General features: G+C 43.1%; 1 protein-coding gene across 1 annotated transcript in view; it reads left to right on the forward strand.

The window, feature by feature from the left end:
• Positions 1-1,794: 1,794 nt before the first annotated feature.
• The window catches only part of SPTLC2 (serine palmitoyltransferase long chain base subunit 2), a 102,507-nt gene continuing 91,893 nt past the window's right edge, over positions 1,795-12,408 (forward strand). Inside the window, exon 1 of the mRNA XM_047080291.1 lies at positions 1,795-1,974. Coding sequence (XP_046936247.1) covers positions 1,837-1,974 — 138 coding nt within the window. The 5' untranslated portion in view covers positions 1,795-1,836. The remainder of the gene's footprint in view (positions 1,975-12,408) is intronic.

The following is a 12,408-nucleotide window of genomic DNA, read 5'->3' on the forward strand; positions in this document are numbered from 1 at the left end:
CTTTTCTTCTTTTTAAAAAAATATTTATTTATTTTTGAGAGAAAGAGAGCACAAGCAAGGGAGAGGCAGAGAGAGAGAGGGAGACAGAGAATCTCGAGCAGGTTCCACACTGTCAGCACAGAGCCTGACATGGGGCTTGAATTCACCAACCATGAGATCATGACCTGAGCCGAGACCAGGAATCACACAGTCAACCAACTGAGCCACCCAGGGGTCCCCACATGCTTTTCTTTTAGCCTCATACTTCTGTCACAAATTTATATTCTTTGGGATCACAGTGTTTGTTAACTCAAAGAAGAAAACTCTCTGCCCATCTGCTGTTAGATTGTTCAGCTCCTAAACCACACAAAACTGATACCTTGTCTATCCCTTTTCTAAATATGGGGTAGGGGGGAGAATGCAGGGGCTCTCATAGGCCCATTCAGCAGTTAAAAATAACCAACATTGAATGAATTTTTACCCATGGCCATGTCTTATACAAAATACACTACATATATTAACTCAAATCCCCAGGACAACTATTATTGTCTTCACTGAACAGATGAAGATATATAGTGGTCACTCAGCTAGTAGTAAGTGGTGCAGCCAGGATTCAAACCCAGACCACCTCCAGAGTCCATGCTCTTGACTGTGACACGAAATTCTTTATGGGTAACCAAAAGTCTCTCTCTCTCTTTTTTTATGTTTATTTATTTTTGAGACCTAGAGAGAGCATGAGCAGGGGAGGTGCAGAGAGAGGATTCGAAGCGGGCTCTGGTCTGACAGCAGAGAACCCCATGGAGGGTTCAAACTCATAACTGTGAGATGATGACCTGAGCCAAAGTCAGAGGCTCAACTGACTGGGCCACCCAGGCTCCCCCAAAAGTCTCGTGTTATGATGTAGATCCATTTCGTTTCTAACCTCTACGGGAAGAGAGAACTAAAGGGGTGCGAAAATAATATTTATTATGCTCCTACTATGGGCCAGGCATTATGATAGGTGCATGATGTTTTATTAATATATTTCTTGCTGTGAGTCTATGAAACAAGTGTTAACTTTAAAGAATTTGGCTCCCAAAGTGGCTACTCAAGGTTTAGCTTTCAGTTATTCAGGTTTCTTGGCTCTCAAATAAGTACCCTTTAAAGGAAATTGTACAGAAAATCCTGATTGGGGGCAGATGTGAAGGGCCAAGCGACGTTCGAATTACTAAGAAATATGTTATTGTACGGTGCATATCGAGGAATGGTTAGAGAATGCTGAAAATGCTCTTCTACAGACACCTACATAGGAATTCGCAAATTAAATAAAGGATCCCTGTCTCGGGCTGGGATTCACATCGGAGAACTTCCCCGAAGGCAAGGGCAAAGAGGGCGCCACCTGTCCGGGAGAACCCAGGAACCCGCTCTGGACACTTGGGCTCAGCCCCCTTCCTTTTCTCACACTCTAATTGGCTACTTCTTCCTGGGCCCCGCCTCCTTTGCGTGGACCAAGAAGCCGCCAAAGCCTTCTCAGACCACCTCCTCAACACCAGCAAGCTGTTTTGCTGTCGCCCCCGTGATTGGCCAGACAGTAGCATGGGGTCTGCCTCCTCCTCCTCCTGATTGGCCATCAGTCCTTAGGCTTATGACCCTCCTGTCCGGCCCCGCCCCGTTTCCCCTTGGCAGCGGGGCCTTGGGCGAACCACCTACTCCGCGGGAGTGGGCCCCGCCCCTATGTGACGGCCAGGCCGGTAATTGGCGGGGGCGTGCAACCATTTCCGGTTTCGAGGAGGTGGGTGGGGTGCGGAGCGGGACTGAAGCTGCTGCCGTCTCGGCCGCCGCCTACAGAGTCGCCTTGTGCCTGGTGCTACCGGGACGATGCGGCCGGGGCCCGGAGGCTGCTGCTACCGTCGCCCTGTGCGGGCGAACGGCTGCGTGGCGAACGGGGAAGTGCGGAACGGGTACGTGAGGAGCACCGCCGCTGCCGCTGCCGCCGCCGCCGCCGCCGCCGGCCAGGTACGGTGGGACTGGGCGGTCGGGCTGAACCGGAGGCAGTGGGCCGGGACCCCGCGAGCTGCGCCCGTGCCGAGTCCGCGGAGGGGGCGGCCGGGCAGGGCGAGGTCGCGGTGACCGTCCGCGGGGCCGGGAGCGGGCGCCGGGCACGGCTCAGGTGTGCTGGAAGCGGTGTCCCGGCGCTGACCGGGCCTGCCCGGAGCGGGAGGCTCAAGGGAGGCGTAGGGGCTCCCCCATCTCTCCGCGTCTGAGGTCTTCCTCTTTTCCTCCAGAGGTTGGGTTCTGCTCAAAGCCACAGTGCCTTCCTCCGCCTGATTTGACCAGAAATTCGTGCCCCTCCTCCCCCGGGGAGGCAGGGAGTGACCCTGCGGACCCTGGGAGGATCCACTCCGGGGCTCTTGGTTTTTTCCCTGGAGGCTCCCTCCTCTTGTCCTCGAGGTGGTTGCTTCCTTTAAGAGTCCTGAGAAACACCCTCGGGGTCCTCAGGAGGCAGAAAAAGTTAGGAGGTGGTACCAGGCGGAAACACACCCCGTCTCTCCCTAACACATACCTACCCCTTCTGCAAGCAAGGCATTGGACCACAGATCTGACAGTGAACCGGGCCTGGTGCCTCACAAGCATTATGCTTCTACCCAGCCCTTGGTGAAACCCCATCCCGGGCTCTAGGTAGAGTTAGGTGGTCCCTGTGAGCAAGCGTGCTATCACAGAAGGGGCTGTTGAACGCAGGTGGTGACTTGTGATGCGTCTCTATACCAGTTAACCAAGGTTGAATCACCAACCAAGTTCAGGCAGTTCTGAAATATTTTGAAAAGTTGTGAATTGAAGACAATAATTGTTAACAGCCTTCCAATTCTCTGGATGACATAATGCCTGAGATGTGTTTTTAAAGACGAGCTGTTTAAAAAGATTAAAGGACAGTGTTACTTGAAGAAAGTGTTGTGAGATTTACAATTGACTTTATTTTTATTATTTTTAATGAAAAAATTTTAATGTTTATTTATTTTTGAGAGAGAGAGAGGGAAGGGGCAGAGAGAGAGGGAAACACAGAATCCGAAGCAGGCTCCAGGCTCTGAGCTGTCAGCACAGAATCCTTTGTGGGGCTGGAACTCACAAACCTCTAGATCATAACCTGAGCCAAAGTCGGAGCCACCCAGGTGCCCCTGCAATTGACTTTAATACTTATAAATCCCAATCAGATATTAAGGAAAACTTTTTTTTTTTTCCCTCCCAAAGCCATCTGTTCCCAGTAGCAGTAGTGTGACTATTGTGATTTATTTGGCTTTAATTATCTAGCAGCCCCCGCCCCCCCCCCCCCCCCAAGTCGGTAGATGTGATATGGTAGATAGACCTGTTACTGTTTGGTGTGAAATAGAAAATAGAGCATTTCTCCAGGTCATGCTGACATAGTAAAACTATGAGAGTTGGGGGACGAATAAAAGACTTGACCTCCCTTGAAGTCGTAAGATGGAAGGCACCATAATTCACAGATTCAAAAGATTTATTTTCGGGGCACCTGGGTGGCTCAGTCAGTGAAGCCTCCGACTTCGGCTCAGGGCATGATCTTGAGGCTCATGAGTTCGAGCCTCGCATCTGGCTCTGTGCTGACAGCTCGGAGCCTGGAGCCTGCTTCAAATTCTGTGTCTCCCTCTCTCTCTGCCCCTCTCCTGCCCTTCTCTTTCTCTGTCCTTCAAAAATAAATACACCTTAAAATTTTTAAGAAAAAAAGGTAAATAAAAACTATTAAAAAACAAAAGATTTATTTTCATTTTTAAAGAAATGTGTGAGAGAAGTGGTGAGAATGCTCTCGTTATTAATGGTGTAAAGGGTTGTTTTTTTAGTAACATAAATGGGTAATAAGAAACTTGTGGTATAGGGTACAGCATGGAAACCTAAGGGGTAGGAGTCAGAGAATACATTGCAGATGAATGAGTGGATTATGATTTTTAAGAAGGAAAAGGAAGACAGGAGAAAGGTGTTTGCACTTCAGGAAGTGTTTTGTGTTTAGCTGCTCTTTTCACCTAACAAAGGAGTTATGTTCTGATTTAATAGTAAATTTCTCCCTCCCATAATCTAGCAATTTAACATTTGTAGGCATGATACATATTTATTTAATGTTTATATTTATTTTTGAGAGAGAGACAGAGCATGAGTAGGGGGAGGGGCAGAGAGAGAGAGGGAGACACAGAATCCAAAGCAGGCTCCAGTCTCCGAGCTGTCAGCACAGAGCTTGATGTGGGGCTCAAACTCACAAACCTCGAGATCATGCCCTGAGTCGAAGTCAGATGCTTAATCAACTGAGCCACCCAAGCGCCCTGGCATGATATTTCTTCAGAGACAGCTGATTAATAATAAGATGAAGACACATCAAGTTGCTAAAGTGAAATTTAAAAATTTGTATGACTCTAATAGCTGGCTGACTTTTTCTAGTATATTGTAGAGAAAAATTCCACTCAAGGCACTGTGGTGGCATCTGGAAAAATGGTCTAGAAGAAGGCCTGAAAGAATGTTTAGGGCTCCAGTGTCCCTTCTAGAAAACTGTTTGTCACAAGTCTTTTTAAAACAGAGACTTTAGAGATACAGCTTTGTACATGAATATGAGGAATATTGACCATGGGTTTGTTTGTTTTTCCTTAAGCCAAAGAGATTTTTGGTAACTTCATGGGAGCAAGAGTATCTTTAAAAAATTTTTAGTTGTTTTTGTTTTAATTAAAGTGATTAGTTAAGTTAATCACTTTAAAGTGCTACATTAGTGCTCCAACCTCTATTTTTTCTCAGTTGCTGGGGAAATGTTCCCAATTATGCCATAAAAATACACATAAGATATTAAGTCTGCAGGTTTGTGTCTTTTAACTGAAATATAAATCGAGAGTTTTTAAACCCCAAGATACAGGTTTGTTTCCTCCCATATCCCAGCATTTGTCTTTGGATGAACAGGAGAGAAGTTAGAAACTTCTAGGGTCCTTTTACACTCTCAAGAGTTTCTGCGTCTGATGGGATGGATATATATGCTTGCCCTTTGTTCTATTTGGGTTTAGAGTCTGAGTAAATAGATCCTTTGGTAGAATGGGCATATAAAACAATCAAACATTACTGTTTGTTTTTGTTTTCTAGGTCCCCCCCCCCCAGTTTCTTCTCATTGTAGTAAAATACACATAACATAAAATTTACTGTCTTAACCATTTGTAAGTATACAGTTCAGTGGTATTATATACATTCATAATGTGCTACCACCACCACCATCCACTGCCATAACTGTTTCTTCTTCTTCTTTTTTTTTTTTTTTTAATTTTAAACGTTTATTTATTTTTGAGACAGAGAGAGACAGAGCATGAACAGGGGAGGGTCAGAGAGAGAGGGAGACACAGAATCTGAAACGGGCTCCAGGCTCTGAGCCATCAGCCCAGAGCCCGACCCGGGGCTCGAGCCCACAGACTGTGAGATCTTGACCTGAGCCGAAGTCGGACGCTCAACCGACTGAGCCACCCAGGCGCCCCAACTTTTTCTTCTTGTAAAACGGAAACTCTGTCCCCATCAAACAGTAACTCCCCATTCCCTCCTCCACCTAGCCCACCCAGTCCGTGGCAACCACCATTCTACTTCTGTCTCTATGAATTTGCTGTAAGTACCTCATATAAATGGAATCGTACAATATTTTTCTTTTTATGACTGGCTTATTTCATTTAGCATAATGTCTTCATGGTTCATCCATGTAGCACTGTGTATCAGAATATCCTTTTAAAGGCTGAATAATATTCCATTGTATGTATAAACCACATTTTGCTTAGCCATTTATTTGTTTTTTTTTCTTGTAGGAGTTTATTTTTATTTTATTTTATTTTTCTGTATTTTTTATAATTTACACCCAAGTTAGTTAGCACATGGTGCAACAATGATTTCAGGAGCAGATTCCTTAAGCCCTTACCCATTTAGCCCATCTCCCCTCCAGCAACCCTCTGTTCTCTATATTTCAGAGTCTCCTATGTTTTGTCCCCCTCCCTGTTTTTATATTAATTTTGCTTCCTTTGCCTTGTGTTCATCTGTTTTGTATCTTAAAGTCCTCATATGAGTGAAGTCATATGAGATTTGTCTTTCTCTGACTAATTTCACTTAACATCATAGCCTCTAGTTCCATCCACGTAGTTGCAAATGGCAAGACTTCATCGTTTCTGATTGGCGAGTAATACTCCATTGTATATATATACCACATCTTTATCCATTCATCCATCGATGGACTTTTGGGCTCTTTCCATACTTTGGCTATTGTTGATAGTGCTGCTATAAACATGGGGGTGCATGTGTCCCTTTGAAACAGCACACCTGTATCTCATGGATAAATGCCTAGTAGTGCAATTGTTGGGTCATAGGGTAGTTCTATTTTTAGTTTTTTGAGGAACCTCCATACTGTTTTCCAGAGTGGCTGCACCAGTTTGCATTCCCAGCCATTTGTTAATTGACACTTGGGTTGCTTCCAAGGTTTAGGTATTGTGAATAATGCTGCTTTGAATATGGGTATACAAATACCTCTTCAAGACCGAGCTTTCCGTCATCTTGGATATATATTCAGAAGTGGAATTGCTGTATCATATGATAATTCTATTTTGAAGTTTTTAAGGAAATACCGTACTGTTTTCCACAGCAGCTATACCATTTTACATTCCCATCAACAGTGCACAAGGGTTCCAATTTCTTCACATCCTCGCTAACACTTGTTATTTTCTCTCTCTCTCTCTCTCTCTTTTTTTTTTTTGCATAGTAGCTGTGAGGTAATAGGGAAAAATGTGTCTATGTGTTTCTGCTCCCATATCCTGGCGCAGAGCTCATGAAACTTGTGCAATTTCCTAAGTGATAATACTAGGAGCGTCTTTTGTTCTAATATTTAGTCTTTGACCCTTATTCCTGACACAGAGTATCTAAATCCCTTGGAATTTCCCCAGTGATAGCAGTGTCTTTTGTTCTAATGAGGTGACTCTGTGTGGGTTCCCGGATGGGGGCTGCTCACCAGAAAGACCAAGCCAGGTGTCAGCTCCACCTCCATTCTCCACAGAGGAGCGAGAGGCTGGAAATGAAGTTAATGATTGCTGATGCGTGAAGCCTCTATAAAAATCCCCAAAGTACCAGGTTCAGGGAGCTTCCGGGTTGTTGAACATATGGAGATGCTAGGAGAGTGGCGCCCCTTCCCACACACATTGTCCCTGTTCGTCTGTGTCCTTTATCGTATCTTTTTATAATAAACTGGGAAATAGTAAATAAACAGTTTTCCTGAGTTCTGTGAGCCATTCTAGCAAATTATCAACCAGAGGAGGAAGTGGTGAGAAACCTGATTTATAGCCGATGGGTCAGAAGCCATGGGACAACCTGGACTTGTGACAGGCATCTGAAGGGGGTGGGGCCTTCACCTGAGGGATCTGACACTATCTCCAGGAAGAGAGTGTCAGAATTGGGTTAAGTCGACACCAGCTGGTGTCACGGTGGAACAGCTCCCCCCGCCCCAATCAGGTGTGAGAAGTGCTGTGAGTGTGGTAGCTCAGTGAGAGGAGAGAGGGGAGGAACATCGCAGGAGCATTGGGTTTTGCTCTCTACGGGAGCCCTGTGTAGACATGACTGTTTTTTAACGATGACAGTAGACATGGAGTTTTCACAAGGAAGAGGAGCAATAAAGCAGTAATTTTTCCTCCCTTACCATTCAGAGGGGTGAGAGGAGGGCCAGCCTTTATTTGAGGTGAAGGGTGGCAATTAGCACTAGGAAAACTTTGAAAGAGTTAGAATTGGGAGCTTTGGCAGAATTAGAGCTAGAAGGAACCTTTAGGGGTTTATGTAATTCAGTTCTTTTATCTCTTTGTAGGACTTTATTAAAAAGTAATCTTGATAGATGATTCTATTCTATTTTTAAAGACCCCTAGAGGATTTGCAGGAACTTTTCTTCAGCGTGTTGCAGCATTCAGTGATCTTAATTGCCAGAGTTTCTTACTGTGGGTTTAACGTTTGATCAAATAAATGCCGTATTTTGGTTGCACCTGAAATAGAATACTTGTTTTTACTTTTAGAGCTCCTTGTTTACAGCCTTTTTAAAAAAATCTCTTTCATTTCTTTAAGGAATGTTTGAGGTTTGGGCACACATTTCACCTTCCTTAACTAGTTAATAAGTATTGAAGGGGAAAAAAAATTACCTGCCTTTGAGACCATTTTGAACCTAACTTTCTAACCTGTAGAAGTAGTTTTAGAAGTAGTTTTAATGATATATTAGGATGATGACAGCCTTCTAGCTGCCAGAATAAGATTCTATCCTAAGGAGGACTTGGGGCACAAGTCGTGTTCTTATTTAAATATAAGACAAGCAAAGTAGAAAGAACAAAGGGCCAGTCTTGCTACTTAGGAGGCAAATGAATAACTAATGGAGGGTGGTTTACTAAATAGCTACTAGCTTTTGTTTCCACTGAAAGGAAACAGTAACTGTGAAAAGAAGTTAGTTTTAAGACAAGAGCTGGAGGAGTATCTGTTCACACTTGGCCATGATACCTGTTCACACTTCACAGGTCTCATGAGACATCCAAAGACCTCAAGGCATTGAGCCAAAATAATGTTGTAACTACAGTTGTGGGACTAGATTTTTGTTTTGAATGCACTTCTTCCAAGGAGGAGAACATTTCAAATCTTCCTAGCTGGATCTGAAAGATTCCAGAGTCATTAATTCCACTCAGGAATTCTCTCGAATAAAACTTCTTGGGCAATGAAAGCAGTATTTAATACGTAAACCTCTGTATTCTTAAGACAGTATTTTAAAACTTGGATATTCAGGGAAAGCAGGCTTGCCCACTTTTTAGGGTTGGCCTAGGTGCCCTAGAAACTTTGTAGTGCTCTGGGGCAAGATAGTTAATTGGTTGAGATTCAATTAGATTCAGTTTTTGAAAGAAAGAAGTAGTGTTTTATTGGCAGAATAGGCAATTGAGAGGGATGGGTAGAGACTGTGTTTGCATTCTGAGTGGGTGTGCCTTACTTGATTAAATCCGTGGTTTGTGGCCTCAGAAGTCCGTTGCCTTCTGAATAGCTTCTAAGAAGGCTTCCATAATATAATTTGTAGTTTGTGACTGATTAAGCAAGTAAGCCCTTTCTCTCAACCCATTTAATCTGAGAACATTTATGTTGATGTTTGCGGTCTTTAATGCTACCTTCAAGACCCATAATAAAGATTAAGGTTGCTATTTTTCCTCTTTAAAAAATTTTTGCCTCTGATTGTAGAAATAATACATGTGTACTGTAGGACCCAAAAGGATTGGGATAATCCCTGGTGTAGGGGTATTGATTTTTTTTAGTGTGGTCTGTTTTACCAGCCTGCTGCTTTCTGCTAATCTCTAAGTACAGTGAAATACGCAGTTGTACTGAGACTATGGGTATGGCCCAGCCTTACTCCAAATAACGCATATTGAGGTTGGGGAAGGTATTCAACAAATTTGGTAATCTGGTAGGTTTAGAAAGTAAAGTACTGACTTCCCAAATTTAATGGTTTTGACTTATTCTAAATAAGCCTCCTGCTGTCTAATTAGTAAGCCTTCAGCAAACATCTGAGATTTTACTGCATAGTTCCCCTTATCCGTGGGGCATATTTTCTAAGATCCCTAGTCGATGCCTGAAACCACTGTATACAGTAGATAGTATCAAACCCTGTATATACTATTTTTTCCTCTACATACATTCCCATGATAAATGTTAATTTATAAATTAGGCACAGTAAGAGATTAACCACAATAAATAATAATAGAATAGAAAATGATAATGATACGCTGTAATAAAAGTTATGTGAATGTGGTTTCTCTCTCTCAAAATACCTTATTGTACTGTACTCACTGTTGTGATGATGTGAGACGATAACATGCCTACAGGATGTGACGAAATGAGGTGAATGATGTAGGCATTGTGACACAGCATTAAGACTGGTGTTGACCTTCTGATGATACGTCAGAAGGAGGATCATCTTCCAGACTGTGGTTGACTGTGGGTTTGGAAAACATGGGTAAGGGGGACTTCTATATTTGCCTTGTGCCTGGGGTGTGGTAGGATCTTAGGGAATCTTAGTTGAAGGAATGAACTGGTGGTGGTTGAAGCCATGAGAATTGGTGAAGCAGAAGAAGGCACTAAGCAAGAAGAGGAGGCACCTAGGAAGTAATATGGGGGAATCATAATGTTACTGGGAGAAGACACACACACTGCTGAAGAAGGCTGATTGTGCAAGAACAGAATCATTGGGAAGTGGTTTGAGAAAGCCCAAGGAGAGAGAGAGGCCATTTCATTAAGGAGGGTATGCAACATGGTGGCGGTGGGAAAGCAAGGCTATAATTGTAACAGGCACCATTTACTGTGGCCAGGACCTCCTCCAGCTTCTTCACGTATCTAGTCTTCACAAGGTCCTTTCTGGGTGTATATTATCCCCATTTTATAAATAAGACTGAATTCCAGATCATTTAAATAACCAGTCCAGTTAGTAAGTTGATAGAACCTGGCTTGTCTTACTCTATTAAGCCACTGGATTTGGCAGTTTAGAAATTACTGGTAAGTTTTGAGGAGTTTAAATTAGATATGCCACAAGCTATTCCACACTCTGAACATATATTCCCAGAAGTGTCCTCCTTTTTTCAGCAGGGGAATTTTGAAAAGTAGGGAGTCCACGTTTTTTTTTTTTTTTTTTGCAATCAGGATAAATTCCCTCATTTGTGTCAATAGCATCCCCATATGGAATGACTGAAAAGTGCTTCCGAAGCTAGCTGTAAAGCAAACATATTTTGACATTACTGTTTTCCTGCCTCAAAAATGGAGACCCCCAAGTATGTATGCACGGGAGCGTTTTCAGTTAGTTCAGTGGCATCCTGTGCACGCGGGCAGCGAGGCTCTGCCCCGGAGTTACCGTTCTCACCTGCCGCCCACATCTCCTCTGTAGCGTTTCCCAGTCTCCAGGTCAGCGTGTCACGGCATCACAGACCCGCGTAACAGGAGAGCGGAGCACGAGGGTGGCTCTGCCACAGGTGACTGCACCTTCATCTCGGCTCTCTTCCACCTCTGACACGTTCTGGGCCTGTGGCACCACACCCTCCGCTCTGGCTGTGTGGTGGATGCCGACTGAGAGGCAACCTGGTGCCTTTGCCTTCTCTGCGAATAATCTCGGATTATTCCGGTGGTCGCCTCTGTGCGACACGATCGCGCTCCTTCCTTGGTCCTGACTGACACGGGGGTAGGCTCCTGTGCCACAATGAACCTAACAACACTCTCTCACGGGATTTAAAATTTCCATGGGGAGAGTTTGTCCTTAAGTAGAATAGTATCTGTATTATATACTCTCCATCAGAGTTAACATATCTGAAAACTTTTACAAATTTTTAGTTTTAACAAGTATTCTTGAACGTTTGCATATTTTCAATAAAATTTAAAGTGGGCATATGTAGTGTTTCTGTTGTAAAGTCAGCATACGTTACACACAATTTTACATGCAAAATACTGGAATTAGAAAAACACCATACTTGGAAAGCATTAAACCAACACATTAAAGTATAAAGAAAATAATCTCCTGAAGTTCTACAACCCGGAGATAACCACTGTAACATTTTCATGTATATCCTGCCAGATAGGTAGGTAGGTAGATAGATACACATACACACAAATATATAAGTATATATATATTTATTATATTTATTTATTAATAAGATTTTATTATAGATATTTATAAATTATTATAAATATTAAAATTATATTTTATTTTATTTATTAATAGTAAGATTAATATGTTTATTTATTTATTATATATTTATAAATATATAAATATATATGTAATAGGGAGGGGGTACAGTTTTATGTAAAAGAAATTGCTTAATGTCATTAATATATTCTATCACCAGTCAGTAAGACAAACATCATTCTTTTAAGGGGTACAAAAATTTCCCAGTATGAATATATAGTGTAATTTATTTAACCAATCCCTGTGCATAATGTTTACACTTCCCCAATATTTTCAGTATGTCAACACTTTGTATATCTTCTCACACTTTTGAGTTTTTCATAGGGATAAATTCCTGGAAATGAGATTGCCCACTCAAAAAGTATATGTGTGGGACGCCTGGGTGGCTCAATTGGTTGAGCGTCCGACTCTTAATTTTGGCTCAGGTCATGATCTCAAGGTCAGGGGATCCTGTCCCATGTGGGGCACAGACCGCTTGAGATTCTCTCTCTCCCTCTCTCTCTGCCACTCTCCCGTGTGTGCTTGCGCTTTCTCTCTTAAGAAAAAGAGGGAGGTGCATGGGTGGCTCACTGGGTTAAGCTTCTGATTTCAGCTCAGGTCATGACCTTGTGGTTCATGGGTTCAAGCCCCACATCAGACTCTGTGCCGATAGCTCAGAGCCTGGAGCCTGGTTCAGATTCTGTGTCTCCCCCTCTCTCTCCCTCTCCCCCACTCAT

This window comes from Lynx rufus, unplaced genomic scaffold, assembly GCF_022079265.1.
Source record: "Lynx rufus isolate CCGP_SWC_20201006 ecotype Redwood Valley unplaced genomic scaffold, mLynRuf1.p SCAF_17, whole genome shotgun sequence".
NCBI classification, from domain to species: domain Eukaryota; kingdom Metazoa; phylum Chordata; class Mammalia; order Carnivora; family Felidae; genus Lynx; species Lynx rufus.